General features: G+C 42.6%; 1 protein-coding gene and 1 long non-coding RNA gene across 5 annotated transcripts in view; one reads left to right on the forward strand and one right to left on the reverse strand.

The window, feature by feature from the left end:
• The window catches only part of LOC783947 (uncharacterized), a 109,088-nt gene extending 93,972 nt beyond the window's left edge, over nucleotides 1–15,116 (forward strand). For 2 of the 3 annotated variants that reach the window (XR_009493683.1, XM_059884389.1), the window contains exon 15: nucleotides 9,144–15,116. Coding sequence is in view for 1 of the 3 variants with exons in the window: in XM_059884389.1 (XP_059740372.1) it covers nucleotides 9,144–9,159 (16 nt within the window). In the remaining 2 variants the exon portion in view is untranslated. The remainder of the gene's footprint in view (nucleotides 1–9,143) is intronic. The other variant, XR_009493681.1, reaches the window with a different exon arrangement.
• Nucleotides 400–17,085, reverse strand: part of LOC132344738 (uncharacterized) — a 46,492-nt gene continuing 29,806 nt past the window's right edge. For both annotated transcript variants that reach the window (XR_009493685.1, XR_009493684.1), the window contains 3 exons: nucleotides 16,648–16,710; nucleotides 4,908–16,186; nucleotides 400–2,194 (listed from right to left, as the gene is read on the reverse strand). This is a non-coding gene — a long non-coding RNA (uncharacterized lncRNA). The remainder of the gene's footprint in view (nucleotides 2,195–4,907; nucleotides 16,187–16,647; nucleotides 16,711–17,085) is intronic.

Genomic DNA, 17,085 nt, shown 5'->3' on the forward strand with positions numbered 1-17,085 from the left:
AGATGAGGCTTGATTGCTCAGAGCTTTTGTGTAACCAAGTTTTATTAAAGTATAAAGGAGATAGAGAAAGCTTCTGACATAGGCATCAGAAGGGGGCAGAAAGAGTACCCCCCTGCTAGTCTTCAGCTGGATGTTATATAGTCTCTAGCAGTCTGTTAATGAAAGAAAGGAATGTCTTAAAACTCAGAATGGCACCAGGCCCCTCATCCATAAGATGTATTTTGGGATAATCCTGGCACCAGACGAGTCAACCTGGGCCATAAAAGGACTGACTTGAATCTTGTAGAAAGGCAGATTACCATACAAATAGCATCGTTTACATAGATTAGGGGAACAATGTCTGAGTATAACATAATGGTTTGTCAAGTAGGTTCTGAGCCATTAGGCAGAACCGACTTGAAGCAGAGTTTAGGGTAAAGGCATAGTACATTAACGTAGCTTAAGACAAACATTTCCATAAGAAGAATGCATTGGTTAACTCAAGGTTTGAGAATAGTTAACTTTAGGTGAAACCAGGGGTCATTATGGCAACACAGTATTTTAAGAGAAACCTCCTTTTACATTTGTATAGAGAAGGGGGGGAAAAAAAAGAGAAAACATATCCCTAGTTTGTTTCCTCCTGCTGCTTAAGAGAGAGATAAAAATGTCTGACACTTGCAGCCTATTTCTTTTGGAGACCCCTGGCCTTCCTGCCTGTTACCCTCTCAGAGAGATACCCACTGTGGATAGCAGGGGACAGGCAGAAGACAGCAGCTGCAGCATTCTTTACTCTGGGGGGATAAGGAGTCTACCACTTACAGTGGGAATGAGCCACTCTCATTGGTTCATTGGTTACCATGGAAACCAGAAGAGGGCCACATCCCTTTTGGCCCCTCAGGCTAAATACTCTCATGGGGCAGAGGCCTTTTCTTTGTTAATCTATCAGCCATCTTGAAATGGCCAGAAAATGAAAAGATAATAAACACGAGGGTTGTTAACATCCTATATATATATATATATATCCGTGCATACTCAATCACTTAGTTGTGTCCCACTTTTTGTGACCCCATGGACTATATCCCAACAGGCTCCTCTGTCCATGGTATTTTCCAGGCAAGAATATTGAAATGGATTGTCATTTCCTCCTCCAAAGTATCTTCCCAACCCAGGGATTGAATCCATGTCTCCTGCATTGGCAGGCAAATTCTTTACCACTGAGCCACCTGGGAATCCCTACCTCCTCCCTTGTACCAAAGTTCCTGTTCTGCCATAATCTGTCAGAAATGGCACAACAAGGGGTGCTGATCTTAAGATTCATTCAGTCTTCCCTGGTGGCTCAGACAATAAAGAATTCACCTGCAATCCAGAAGACCTGGGTTAGAACCCCGAGCCAGGAAGATCCCCTGAAGAAGGAAATGACTAACCACTCCAGTATTCTTGCCTGGAGAATTCCATGACAGAGGGCCCTGGCAGGCTAGTCCATGGGCTCACAAATTGCTGAAATCAACTGCATGAGTTATCTGCACACATATATAAACATATACAGTGGTTTTTGTGTATTATAGTTGGTAGCCACTAGCGAGATGTGACTGCTATAATTTGCTTAAAAACATGTTATACATGTGTCAAAACACTTGTGATTTCAGGTTGGTTAGCATGAAGGTGAGAGCACTAATGGGTCTCTAGAAATGAGAGGTTGAGAACTCTTTCAGCATCCCTATCTTTAGGTTTGCAACTGAGATCAGTGTCTTACTGAAGGGCTCTGACTGCACAGAGCACAGATGACTGCCACCTGCTATCCACAGTGGGGTTGTTGCAGGAAGGGGGACCCCTTCCAGGGCCCAAAACTGAGCTCTTGTCTAACACTCAGAAATGAATAGTCTGAGGAGACACACGTGCTGACAAAGCAAGAGATTTTATTGGGAAAGGGCACCCAGGTGGAAGGCAACAGTGTAAGGGACCCCAGAACAGCTCTCCCACATGATTGCTGTCTTAGGTGTTATTTGGTTTTATGGTGATGGGATTAGTTTCCAGGTTGCCCTTGGCCAATCATTCTGACTCAGAGTCCTTCCTGGTGGTACACGCCTTGTTAAGCCAAGATGGATGCCAGAGAGGATTCTGGGAAGTGGTCAGGCATGTGTGTCTCCTTTTGACCTTTCCCGAACTTTTCCAGTTGGTGGTGGCTTATTAGTTCCATGTTCCTTAGCAGGACCTCCTGTCGTAAAACAATTCATGCAAATGGTTACTGTGCTGCCTAGCTAGGGTGGGCGGTTTCAATCAGTGTGCTTACCCTAATAGCTCCCCACTGAGAAGCGTCATACTCAAGATACTTTGTGGGAATTGGGGCCAAGGTCTCTTTCTTCTGTAATTTCTTCCTGCTGTGCATGGGTGTAGGCCTGCCTAGCAGAGCAGAAGTCTCTCTCTACCTGATCTAAGCCAAGGTATTTTTTGCCTGAAACCAGCATTCACCCTTGTAATAACAGCAATTTAGTTTGAAACTGTTGGCTCCTCTCAGAGATGAAATAGGAGAACTAACAGGATGGTCATCACTCGTCCCCAGAAACAGGAGGCAACATTTGGGGTGAGGGCTACAGGATTTGTGACTTTTTTTTTTTTTTTTTTGATTGATTGCTGGTGAGGCAAAAGAGCTGTGCCCCAGGAATCTTGTGTTTAGTCTGAAGTTATCATCCTCCACCTAGTTTGGGGCTCTAGTTCTGTAGAAGAACTCAAAGACATTGTTATGCTTATTTCTTTGAGTAGGAACCAGGACCCTGTCTGGAGGCTGTACCACCATTTGATTGTTTCTCCATCCCCTCCCTTCCCTGATTAGCAATCATTTGAATCCACCCTTTGGAGCTCAGGGAAGGTCAAGGAGGCTGAATGAAGCCTATATCCTACAGACAAGAAATGGAGAACACAGAACAGATCTGTACTCCAGAGCCCCACAGAGTTCTGTTCAGTTTTAATTTAGGGAACAAGGCAGCCATGATTGTGATAACTTCCTGTGAAAATGGGGCATAGGACTGCCTCAGCCTGGAGAATAGACACAGACTTGGAAAGTATTTCTGAGTTCCAAGTTCTAGATCTCAGTCTTGTATGATTAAAATCTCAATCCCTTGGTCTGCTATTTTGGTGTAACAGACCCAATTAGAAGTAGTTGGAGGAGTGATAACTGGAATTTAGTAGACAAAATAAATCTCATTTCTTTTTAGAAGAATAGGCCTGAAACCCAGTCTGGACCTGGCACTTCAGGGAGACATGTAGCCAGGTAGCCAGTTTCCTAGTTTTATAAAAAGTAAGGTTGCAGTTACTAGCTTCCAGCATACATTGTTTTGAGAATGGTGGCATCCAAGCTGGACATGCCTCAGAAATCTCAAGTGTTTAGCAAGACAAGGTCTAATCTGAAAGTACACCCATAGCATCACCTAGTTATTCCCCAAGATGTCTGAACTGTAGCTGCTCTATTTGGACTTTTAATTGTAAATTTTTCCTTAATAGCCAAAGCAGATTTCACTGTTAACGACGTCAGTGTTTCTCTAGGTATGAGAAGATGTAAGATTTGGGACTCATAAAGTCTTTTCTTGAAAAGATCTATCTGAAGGCCTGTTCTGCCAGTTTTTTCCCCAGAGCACAGAGTGCCTCATTCCTGATTTTCATCCTGAACTCCTTTCAGGGGAATTGAAGGTCAGCAGTGGCAGTGGCCATGATTTAATCTTTGTAGATGTAGATGGCAAGTGTCAGTTTTCAGTTGGCAGAGCCCCCATTGCTCATAAACTTGACCATGATTCTGAGGGGTGCATTTCTTGACCATTTTATCCCATGGTGCTGAGAATGTCCATTCTCAGGTTTGGCAAAGATTTTGTTGACAGGCCACTCAATGTGCTGTTACTGGACTAGGCCATAAAACAGTATCCAAAATTCTCTGGACCACCTGTCTTACTAGCCTCTTGGTCCAGAACAACATTCCCTCTTGTTGCCTCTTCCCATATCTAGAGTTACACTGTTACCATCATCAATCTCATATGGAACTATATATTATTTTATCAGAGGCCTCAGTCACACATTTGGCAGTGTAAGAAACAGCAATTTTGTAAAACAGGTGAAATACAAATAACATAGCCAGCAGTATTAGTAAAGTCACAAGTAAGACTTAAGAGCTTCCATTAGATGTAGCCCAGTATATCCCAGGTCATCTGACTTAGTCTACTCTGTACGAATCTTTATCTTCCAGGGAAATTATATATTGGCACTGTCTATAAGGCACATAGGCCAGTTTTCTAGTATTACTAGACTGATTAACCTTAGTATGATTTAATTGTTTCCAACATAGAGGAGACTTAAAACTTAAATTACCATAACCTGGAGTTATCTATACAAATCTGTCCCATAATTGTGGGAGATGTTTTCCTCCTTTGCTGAAACTTTGCTTGTTGCTCTGATTAAGCTTGAGTGATAGAAGAAAGCACAAATTTATGGCCGGAGTCAGAGCAGGCATTATTAATTGACCTGGTGAGGGGACCCCATCTAGTAATATCACAGTGACATGAATATGACGATAATTTCTTTTTTTTTCTAAGTAAATTTTCTCAGGGCCAACCAGTTAGAGCCTTGTAGTACAGAAATTTACCAAGGTAATCCAGAACTAGATATAGGTAATTGGCCACACACCCAACAATTGGATTGATTTCTAAAACTAGCATAGGATCAGGTCTATGATAGAAAAGCATTTGATTTATATGCAGAGGTCTAAGAAGTCAAGAAAACATTATAAACGGTCATGTAGTTTCTCCTGTTTGAGCATCATTTTAAGGTGAGATCAGGTCAGCTGTCTTCTCTATAGACCAATCTAGTGTAAGGGCCTTTGGAAGTGGGAATTAATCTAAAAGTTAATTTCCCTTCAGTTTCGTGCATGAGCCAGTTAAGAGTACCTGATAAAAACGTCCTTCCATCCAGGTTGGAGACAGTCCCTAAAATTATGTCTTTTTCCAGTTCTTGATGCAGGTCATGAGGCATCTGATCTTCATCCAAAGGTAGATTACTGAGTAAGCTTCAGAAACAAACTTAGGGTGTTCTTTACAAATTCAATTAAATTTTACATTAATATCACATAACAGCAAAGAACTATCCAAGAAATGAATCTTACTAGATGCAGACCTCCTTTAACAAACTGGGATTTAGCATATATTGAAACATCTTTTTCTCCCTAAAATTACCCTCATTTTTATCAAAAATAACCAAATTAAGGCTAGTTTGTTTGCAAAATAGGTCTGTTCCCACTAATTTTGGTCTGATGATTTATATAACCATGATTGATCACAGACTTTTTATTTTGCTGAAACACTTATAGAGTCTCAGACTGAACTTTCAAAATAAAACAGGGCTGGGAAACTCACACCAAAGGCTTATCACAGATTTTGCCTAACACATCTAGGTGAATTCTTCCCTTTTTAAGGTCTCAAAAATTCCTTGAGATTTTTGTACCTTTTAGTGAGATAACCTTCCTAACTCATCAGATAAACTGGAAACCTGAGAGTTTCCAATTTCTGGAGGAGTCAGATAGAGAGAAAATATAACTGTTTGGCTTATAATATATAATTTTACCAAAGTATTGTCATAATTAGTTTGAGAGGAAGATTTTCCCTACTCCCAGAAAACGTAAGATTCAAACCCATAATTTTTCAGATACAAACCATAAAAGTTATAAGCATATTCGCTAGTTCATTCAGTCCTTTTGTTAACTTTTGTGAAGTCATCAGGTTTTCCATTAGAATACCAGGACATATAAGGATGTTAAAGTGAAGTGAAGTTGCTCAGTAGTGTCCGACTCTTTGCGACCCCGTGGACTGTAGCCCACCAGGCTCCTCTGTCCATGGGATTCTCCAGGCAAGAATACTGGAGTGGATTGCCATTTCCTTCTCCAGGGGATCTTCCCAACCCAGGGATCGAACCCAGGTCTCCTGCATTGTAGGCAGACACTTTAACCGCTGAGCTACCAGGGAAGCCCTAAGAATGTTAAGAACAGATATAATTTCTAGGATCTCTGTACCAGTAATTTTACCATACATTGTAACATGAGTGGATTTATTACTCATTTGATAATCTCTTTCATGTAATTTAACCAACCGAATAAACACAGTTTAATATCTCTCTTTGGGATGTTTCAGGGGCCCTCTGAAGCATCCCAAAGTTAGCTAGAGTTCAAAGGAACTTCAAAAGAATTCGATTTAGTAAGTTTTATTGTAAAGATCAATTAAAAAGGTTTAGAACATTTGGTCAGATTTAGTCAATGTTGATGGGTGTATCATTTAGCTTGCTGATATGTCACAGTGGGCATAAATACCAAGGCTCAAGGTCTAGTGAAAGTCAGCTCCGCCATCTTGGACCTAGTTGGCTCTAACCAGTTTTCTTATGCTTGTGTCATTCGTAACAAAACCCATTTATCTAACTAATTGTAATCCAATTTTAGAAAATCTTGGTCATGCATAACTCTTTTTAGCATTTTTTCATTCTTTTTTTTTTTTTTTTTACTGAAAACACACTTCCTACTTTTCTTTAGCAACCAAGAACTAACTTTCATATTAGCATTTTATAGATTGGCCAGCATAAATACCAGTGATAGTCTCTAAAACCCTTGCTTTCTTAGAGCATTTTAGGATGGCACCAAACATTATTCATTTATAGTCCCGAATCTCTTTGTTTCTCTGTAAGACAAAATTAGTGTTTAGTAGTAAATGTTTCAAAATCTTATTTTATTTGGAAATGATCTAACTATTCAATAGACTTCCAACACTTCGTTTAGCACAACCCTTAGAAATTCAAGTTATGCCCATCTGGAGAGAATATTTTAAACAGATATTTCTAAAGAATAATTATTCCTAATAGAGTTTATCCAAAAGCTCATCTCTCATTTACATATTTTTTAGAAGTTTCTTCACTAGAGGTAATTTCCCTATTAACAAACTTGTAACAGATACAATATTTAGCTTACTAGGTACAGTGAAAATATTCTACTTAATGTTAATTACTCTAAGACATGTTTATATTAGATAGGTCAACAAACAAACATTAATATCAGGTATTTAATACTGAATATTTCCCACTTCACATGAAACTAGAATTTATTGTTTAATTTAGAATTATTTGATTTGTAAGGACTTACTTTTCTTTAAGCCAATTAAATACAGCTCATTTACAAATTAACCTCACAAATACTATCCAGAGACAAAGACATGCCAAGACATATTTAGACAGACACAATGCAAGATCTAGCTGTATTTTCTACGCTTAGTCATGAATTGGATATTACAATATAAAGTTTACTAGTTTATAAAAAACAGTTGAAATAGATAATACTTTTAAAGCCTTTTCCCCTTTTTTCCTCAGTCTCAGGAGTTAAAGATGGTCTAGATAAGTGTTCCCGAGAACAGAGCCAGAGCCCTGGTCTCAAGGCACAGGGAAAGAAAATCAAGTTCTAACAAAATGGCAGCAGGTCTAAACCAAATGGTGGCCAAACAAAGAAAAATGGCCATCAAAAATCACAACACAGAACACAAAGTTAAAACACACACATATAAACCTGGCAGTCCTCCTCAGACACTCCCTTAAATATAAGAGAACAGTCTCTCAGAAAACCTCCTATACAGACACAGAACTTCAGATCCAAGTGCGAACAGAGTAAAGGAAAATATCTCAGGTCTTCAAAGATTTCAAAGGAAGGAAAGGAAGCCAGGTTGAAAGAAGGGGGAGGAGGCAGGAGAGGGGGGTAAAAGGGGTGGCCTTAGAGACATCTCCTGCCACCTGCAGATACCCAGGCCTGGGCCTCCAGAGAAGAGAGGACTGGAACTCAGCCCTACCAGAAATCAGACCAGAACAGAACCAGAATTCGAGTTCTCTGCCAAGAGGAGGTGATCAGTCTCCAATCCTCAGCTCAGGCTGAGGCCCTTCGACCATCACATTCCTGCGTCCAGGACCGGGGGACTAGTAAAAAGGGGAAGGATAGGAAGGGTTAAGGAGAGTAGAGAGAGAGAGAAAAGGGGAGAGAGGTCAATAAAGTCTCTTGTTCTTTACCGGTCGTGGCACTCTGGTCAGTTGTCCTCATCAGGAGATCAGGGACAAAAAGGTCCCAGTTGCAGCTGCTGGGTCTGGTCCATTGGCAGGCAAGCTGGCCCCTGAGCACCCCAAGTGGTCAGGGTGTCAGTTGCAGTGAAGAAGAGTCCCCGCCAGGCTCGCCATTTGTTGCAGGAAGGGGGACTCCTTCCAGGGCTCCAAACTGGGCTCTCGTCTAACACTCGGAAATGAATTGTCCAAGGAGACATACGTGCTGACAAAGCAAGATATTTTATTGGGAAAGGGCACCCCGGTGGAGAGTAGTAGGGTAAAGGACCCCAGGAGAACAGCTCTGCCACATGGCTTGCAGTCTTGGGTTTTATGGTGATGGGATTAGTTTCCATTGGGTTGTCCTTAGCCAATCATTCTGACTCAGAGTCCTTCCTGGTGGTGCACGCCTTGTTCAACCAAGATGGATGCCAGAGAGAAGGATTCTAGGAGGTGGTCCGACATGTCGTGTCTCCTTTTGACCTTTCCCGAACTCTTCCAGTTGGTGGTGGCTTATTAGTTCCTTGTTCCTTAGCAGGACCTCCTGTCGTAAAACAACTCATGCAATTGGTTACTGTGGTCCCTGGCCAGGGTGGGCGGTTTCAATCAGTGTGCTTCCCCTAACAACTCCTCCCTGAGAGACTTCATACTCAAGTTACTTCTTGGGAATTGGGGCACAGATTTCTTTCTTCTGTAACTTCTTCCTGCTGTGCATGGGCATATGCCTGCCTAGCAGAGCAGAAGTCTCTCTCTACCTGATCTAAGTCAAGGTATTTTTTGCCTGAAACCAGCATTCACCCCTGTAATAACAGTAATTAAGTTGGTTGGGTGGGGTCTGGGACCTGGCTCTGCAACTGCTGCCAGCTGAGACCTGCCTCCTCAGCCAGGGCCGTGCACTGGTGGGAGGACGCAGACTGGGTGCTGGATAGATGCCCTCCTGAACCCCGGAAGGATAACCTGCCCACCCAGGACCCCTCCTCCTCGCCTGGGCCTGGAACTGGGAGGTAGAGGGTGGTGCCTTGGGACCTGACCCTGTCTTGTCAGAACTGAGCATAGCATTTGCTTTGCAGGAACATCATGACCTGACCATGACCTGACCTCAAGAACAAAGACTCTGACCCCAGAAGTAACCAGGCCACTTTTTCAGCTTCCCTAGAAAAGGGCTTTGCTGAAAGCTTTCTGGGAGCTCCGGTTTTTTTTGTTTGTCCTTTCTCCTTGTTTGGACCTGAAGTAAGGCTTTCTCTGCTCCAGGCTCCTGAAGGTTTGGTATTGCTTGGCTTCACTGTGTGTTAGGAACACACACTTGTGATCAGTACCAAGATGATATTCTAATCAAGAATAGAATATCTTTTTATTCTCAATGTGTTAGCTTCATCCCTCTTCAACCTGAAATGCTATCAACAACTTGGGGGCAGGTCATTTTCTCTCATATAAATTATTTTCTTAATCAGAGAGGAATGTGTGAGCCTGAGATTCAGTTTTTAAAATAAAATGCTTGCTCTGAAAAGCCAAACTTGACCATAGAAAGATACTTTCTGGACAGTACCCATTGGATTCACCTTGTCCAGAGTCCAGTTCACTCTGAAAGTTCTGTGGTGTATCATTGCCACGGTAATGTGGTAATGCTCATTTTGCATTCTGTACCAAGTGCCAGTTAGTGAGCTGAGAGAGGTTCATGTAAGGTGTCAAGTGAGAAGGGCTCACCTTCAACCTTGAAAGTTTGAAAATGGGTAATCTGAACTGTTGTTCTGGAGGTAAGTCCTCACTGATCCTCTGAAGGTTGTTCCTTCAAATGGGCTGGTTAACTTTTACTAATGAATTTTCCTCATCTTTTTTTTTTTTCCTTTTCCATCACTCTAATTTATCTGCAGTTATAAATATGTCTTATAGTTTTTTTTATTCCTTGTTACATTTTGATTTTTCTGTCTGCTGACTGCCTTAATTATCTTCCTAAATTTAGAAGAATGTACAATTTCCCAGTGCCAGTTTTGTACCCGTCCTACCAGAGAACAGACGGAAAGACGTGAAGCAGGAAAACCGTGAGGTCTCCCCTACAATGGGCATTATAGGAAAAGGGAATTACAGCTCAACACTTCTAAATGTAGCTTCCCAAATCTACAGGTACTAGCAGTGTAAACCCAGAGGCTTTTAAAAAGGAAAAAACCTGGGATTTACTTGTGGGATTTCTATGGGTTGATGTGGACAAGATCACTGTTTGGCTGTTGCCAGGGAGTCTGGTGAGATGGGGCAATGCTGTCGGGTTAGTAGGACAAACATTTGGTCACTGAGGGAAGGAGGGTCTCTCTGCTGATCCTCAAGAAGAATCTTGGGTTGTGGTCTCCAGGTTGTGAGTATGGAGATGATTTTCAAAAATAATTTGGGGCTCTACTGTCTTCCACTACAGGATCTAGAGCATGATAAGGAGTTGATAAGAGTCAGAATTTTAGTGAGGGCAGACTTAAAACTCCTGCCCATTCTTACATAGTGCCAGGTCCAAGCTGCTCAAGTAAGTGTTCAGATCAGCTGTGAGACTTTGAGCATCACAGACGTAATTAAGCCACCAAAGCCCAGCACAGATGGCCACCTCCCCAGTTAACTCACATTAACTGCTCATCCAGACTTGGTCAGTAGAAGGGAAGCTAATTCCTTGTAGAGCCATCATGTAGCCTATGGTTTAGAAGGTTCTGAGCTCTGAGAAACTTGGTGACCAAACAGACACAGTACAGGATTCCATACCTTGTAAGGGCACCAAAGTAGAGGGAGTATATATTGTATATATGTATATATATAGAATGATAAGTGACCAGTAACTTTAAGCTTAGTGACTGGTCCTTCTAACAACAATGACTGATATTTAAGAAGCCTCTGTCCATCACCCAAATATTAACCTTAGAATTTAAGATTCCACTCACATCATGAGAAGTCAATATAATAAGGTTTCGTCCATTAATTATTTTTAAAGCTTCAGGTGCTACTAAAGCCGATGCCCCAACTACTCTTAGGCAATGGGCCACCCGCGTGAAATTACATCTAATTCTCTGCTTAGATAAACACTAGGTTACTGGTGAGGCCCTCGGAGTTGTGTCAAAACTCCCAAGGCCATACCTTTTCTTTCAGTGACAAACAAATTAAATTCTGATCCTGTGGACAAACTCAAAGCGGGAGCTTGCAGGAGAGCAGTATGAAGAACTTTAAAAGCTTTTTGAGTATCTGGAGACCAAACCAGTTTGTCGGTTGGAGCTTGCTGAGTTTCAGCTATAAGTTTATATAAAGGCCCGACAAGTTCCCCATAACCTGGAATCCTAATGCAACTGTAGCCTGTGATTCCTCAAAATCCTCTCAGTTGTCTTAAAGTCATAGGTAGGGGATGATTTAGTATAGGTTTAATTCTCTCGGGACCTATGGCCCTAGTCCCTTCTGATATGATTAGGCCCAGATATCTAACAGATTCTTGACAAAGCTGAGCCTTTTCTACTGATGCCTTGCAACTGCCGCCTGCCAGAAAGTTTAAGCTCCTGAGGCTCGTGAACAAGCTTCCTCTGTCTCAGCACAGAGCAGAATATCATCTACATATTGTAACACCACCGCTTCACAGCTATTAAAGTGTTGAAGATCCCGTGACAAACTTTGTCCAAATAAGTGAGGACTGTCACAAAATCCCTGGGGCAAAACTGAGAAGCTGGCTGTTGTAGGGTCTTCAAAGGCAAATAGAAATTGACTTTCCTCCGCCAAAGGCACTGAATAGAAAGCATCTTTCAAATCAATTACTGAGAAATATTTGGCTCATTCAGGAATTTCAGACAATACAGTGTAAGGATTAGGCACCATGGGGTGTAAAGAACTACAGCCTCAAATTTATTATTAAATCTTGAACGTCTTCATTTACCATTTGATTTCTTTATACCCAAAATAGGAGTGTTGCATGGACTGTTACAGGGAATTAATAGTCCCTGCTCCTTTAAATTTTCAGAGATGGGTTTTAACCCTTCTTTAACCTCGTTTCAGTGCATACTACTTCTTATGTGGAAATAAGTGCAGGTCTTTGAGCTTGGCAACTACAGGAATAGCAGTTTGTGCTCGACCCACTGATTTTCCATCAGCCCACACTCTAGGATTTACATTTTGTTCAATTAAAGGGAGAGAAAGGGAGGGCTCCATATTCATGAAAACAGAAGCATGGACCTTGCTCTGTATATCCCTCCCCAAATGCAGTGAGGGAGACCTGGCACGATCAGAAACTCGTGTGAAAATAGCACAGTCTCAGTTATAGCTTAAAGATCAAGTGAAATAATACCTTTTGGCTCATCCAGACAGTCCCATTATGGAAGCAGATCGGGAAGAAAGTGGGCCAGGGGCTTCAGTAAGCACAGAGTAAGCTGCCCCAGTGTCTAAAAGGAAATCGACGGATTGGCCCCCCAAAGTTATTAATACTCGGGGTTCCTCAGGTGTAATTAGGACGGGAGCTTGTGTGGGGACTGCCTGGGCAACTTCAGTCCTGATTGTCTTGAGACAATCTGGGGGCAGTCTCTCTTCCAGTGTGGTCCTTTGCAGATCGAACATGGAGCTGGGGGCAGCTTAGATGCCTGAGGGCAATCCCAATTGAGGTGCCCCTCCTTTCCACAGTAATAGCAAGCCCCTCCCTTTTCACCTGGGTCCCTCTGGGCATTTTTCTCAGGCTGTTTCAGGATGGTTCTTACAGCCATTATGAGGGCTTCCGCCTGTTCCTTTTTCTGCCTTTCTATTCCTAATATTCCCTACCATAATAGACTGTCTGAGCCAGTTTTAACACATTATCTAAAGACTGATTTGGTCCACACACCCATTTTAATAGCTTATGGTGGATATCTGGAGCCAACTGAGTGAGAAATCTATCTTTTAACATCACTTTTCCCTCTTCATTTTTGAGATCAATCTTAGTGAATCTGTGAAGGGCTTCTCTCAGTTTATCTAGGAATTTACCAGGAGCTTCCTTCTCCTCCTGTTCTATGTTTGCCAATTTGCCATAGTTTACAGGCTTAGGACGCACCTGCTTGAGTCCTTCAAAATACATCTGACAAAATGACTCTGACCCCATCTCCCTTTAGCTGTGTTGTAGTCCCAATCTGGTTCTATAGTTGGGACCGCCTGATTCCCAGTGGGGAGGGCAGCTATCTTGTCCTCCCTCCCCCCTACTGATTCATTACCAAGCCATTCATCTCCATAAGCAACAGCTTTTCCCAAAATTTGACTCTGAGTCAGGAGTCAGCGTTTGTTCCAAGATATACATCACATCCTTCCAAGTAAGGTCATAAAGCAGAGTAACACCTTTAAAAGTTCTAATATATTTTTCTGGGTCCTCTAAATAGTCTCCCAGATCCTCCTTGATTCTTTGTATTTCTCAGTAAGAAAAAGGCTTAACTCGCATAGACTGATTATTTTTCCTGGTGAGTGCTTCATGAAGAGGCAACTGCTTGTGTGGCTGTTCCTCAGTCTCTCTGGCTGCTCTGTGCATATGATCCCAGGGATAGACTGGAGAAACCTGATTTTCTTAATCTCTTTGTCTCCTGTCCTCCATCTCATCTAGCAAAGTAGGAGGATAGGAGGGAGCTAAAGGAGTCACACCCAAACCCATACCCTTGGGACACAAGTCTGGCATATTTCCAAGAGAGAAAAAGGGCAACACATATGCTATTTCTACCCATTACCCTTGTTTTCTACAGAACCGGTCTAATTGTAAAACAGTGTTCTACTTAAGAGACCCTCCAATTGGCCACCATTTGCTGTTCTCCAGTGGCTACTGTGGTCATGCAGTATCACATAGGAAGAACAGGTGTGTCTTCTTTAAGCCCTGGGAATCAAATCTATCCTAGTTTCTCAGCATACAGTTCAAAGGAGTGAGGCTGGAATTGTTAACTCCCATCTGTAAGAGAGAAAAAAGTGACCAGCGCCATCTTTCTACCGGAGGCGTCCCTCCCTGCTCTAGATGGGGATGTAGACAGACTTTACACCAAAGCTTTTCTTTCCTGGTCAGACTTAGTCGGTCCCTTACTGTTGAAGGCACCGTACTCGTCCCTCCAGGTTCTACCGCCGAGATTGAGTGGGGGTGCACCAGGGATAGACCTGATGGCATCCCTAACTGACGTCCAGCTCTTCACCATTAAACTTTGCTTGCCTCTGATGCCACCCAGGGTGAAATTAGAGTAACCTTCCACGAAAAGACACCAGGATTCTTGGCCTCCAGTTGAGAATTCAATCCAGGGCCAGAGATGAGGCTTGATCACTCAGAGCTTTTGTGCAATAGAGTCTATAAAAGTTTAAAAGGGATAGAAAAAGCTTTCTGACATAGACATCAGAAGGGGGCAGAAAGAGTACCCCCTTGCTAGTGTTAGCAATGGAGTTATATACTCTCCAATTAGTTATGACAGGGAATCAAAAGAATGCCTGGAAGTTGTAAAGACCTCACTAGACCTACTCCCATAATTTACATTTTAAGATAACAGGATTAGCCAAAAGGTTTTTTCCAGAGACTGTCCTCAAGCAGGATACATTATTGTTATATAAGGAATGTAGAGGGAAAGAGGGGAAAAAAGCTTGTCCTTTTTCTTCCTTGAGAATTCCAGACCCCTCTCTCCTTGGGGACACCCAGACTTCTTATCAAACTGCCTAGGAAATGACTCTCTCACAAGGTCGTGGGCAGAGACTCATGGAGACAGTGAGCACTTGGAGGAGGCACAGCCTCATTCCTGGTCACATGTAGACAAGTTGAGGGTGGCAACAGGATTTTGGAGGTCAGAGACCCACTTTTTCACTGAAGCATAAAACACTGAGGTCCTGGGAGGACCCTGGAGACAAGGACACCAGGGGCCCAAGTCCAGGCTCTGAGGAGCACAGGGTCCCCTGGTCACATCCTGACTCTAAATTGCCCTTTTACTTTCTCACAGCCACTCCACATGACTACTGCCCACCAACACCAGAAAACTGTACAGCAGATAATGAAGAATTAGAGAAGAGCAAGAATATGGAAATCATTTATTTCTTCTTTCATATCTCTTTTTTTTTTTTTTCTTTTCTCTTTTTCTGATCCACAGACTCTCCTTGTAACCTATTCCCATCTCCTCTTTCCATCTTTTTATGATTATCATTCTGCAGGACCAGGTCTCTTATAGGCAACTGGGTTCCTGGGACCTTATATAAAATATATGAAATCTGTCTGCAGCCCTCTTCCCCCACTTTCTTAGCATCGTCCTCACTCCTGAGCTCAGGTCGGCACCCTTGAATCTGGCTTTGTCACCATGAGTGGCCTGAGCAGGAGTTGAGGCTGGAGTCAGTAGGTCTGGACCCACACAGCTCAATGGGCCCCATACAGTCTGCACTGCCCTGGGCTACTGCATATGGTTGCTTTCCTGCCCTGGAAGGGCTTGGACCTGCCCGACTGATCTCTTCCTTCTAGATGTCAGAAAACTCTGTTAATCTTTTTGAGGAATGCTTTTGGAGATGTCATTGTGCTTCCCTGGTGCCTCGAGGTTAAAGCATCTGCATGCAATTTGGGAGACCTGGGTTTGATCCCTGGGTTGGGAAGATCCCCTGGAGAAGGAAATGGCAACCCACTTCAGTATTCTTGCCTGGAGAATCCCATGGATGGAGGAGCCTGGTGGGCTACAGTCCATGGGGTCCAAAGAGTTGGACCCAACTGAGCTACTTCACTTTCACTTTCACTTTGGGGATGTCATTGATGATGATGAAGATCTGGACGAGCAAGTGTGAATGAAGGGCATGGCATGAAAAGGTGAGGCTGAAGAGGGCACATGTCCCTCTTTTTTTCTGAGGATATACACAGACAGGCAGATTCACAGTAATACTATGTGGTTTCAACACATGCCCACCTCCAAACACCCTCCTTCACACAATCCCACACCATCTAAATGATGCAGTTGCTTCTGGAGACACCAGAACTGGGCCAGTACTTTTTTCTGGGAGGTCAATCTCTAGGTCTCACCACCTGTAAGAACCAAAAATCAGGGCTCCTCCTCAAATTGATGCAGCAAAGGGCCCCACCTTCACCAATTAGATTGTATCTGAGCAGAGGGATGTATATCCCTGAATATGAAGAAATCTCTTTGGCTGTTTCATAAACCTGTGATGAGAGATAAGAAAAAAGTGTGAGGGTGTCAGCGTCTTTTATTCTCTGCACTAAGTCTTCTCTTCTGATTTTTCTTCTCAGAAAACTAAAACTCCTTAAGTCAATGGCCTCAAAAGAAAACAGAAAGGCTCCCATGTTAAAAAGGGTGGCCTATTTCATGTAAGATCTCTGTTTCCATTTGAACAACAATTACAAAATTCTTTTCCAAGAGGAAAAATTTCTGCTGAGGAAAGTACCTACTGTTATACAGTAGTAACTGATGCTTTCATTTTAACATGTCCTTTGGAATCAGCTCTGTGTTGACAATTGATATACCTTAAATATTCTAGCAACCAAGTAAACTGTATGCATCAGTGATAATGTACATTGTCAGACTACTGTAATTGTATTCGACTGAATAAAAAAAAAAGAAGTGAAGCAACGGCCTTATCCCAGATAAACAGATGTGACCATACCTTCAGGGTACTCAATCCCTGTTCCTCATTCCAGCCCCAGGGGGGTTCCTCCAGCAGATCCTCCTGGGGAAGTAGTGAGACACAGAGTAGCTGTCAGGACACTGGTGAGGCTGCTCACCAATCCCTCAGTGTTCTGTTTTTCTTTTTTTTTTTTTGATGGGGACACAAGGTGGAGCGTATGCATGTGGGAGGTTAGTAATTATGGACTGAGCTACCATTGAATCATTCTCTTTGCTGGATGAAGGAGAGCAAAGGAGAGGAGCAGGAAAGAAATGAGCTACAGCTTCTGCATATTAACCAGTGATAACCTAACAGATGGGAAAAAGAAACACTAAAATGCATGTCAGCTTTCAATGATAGAGACCTATGACCCTCCTGTCTGTTGAGCTGCAATTCCCTTATTGTGCAATGTCCAATGTTGGGGAGACCTCATGGTTC

This window comes from Bos taurus, unplaced genomic scaffold (assembly GCF_002263795.3).
Source record: "Bos taurus isolate L1 Dominette 01449 registration number 42190680 breed Hereford unplaced genomic scaffold, ARS-UCD2.0 Leftover_ScbfJmS_1336, whole genome shotgun sequence".
Lineage (NCBI taxonomy): Eukaryota > Metazoa > Chordata > Mammalia > Artiodactyla > Bovidae > Bos > Bos taurus.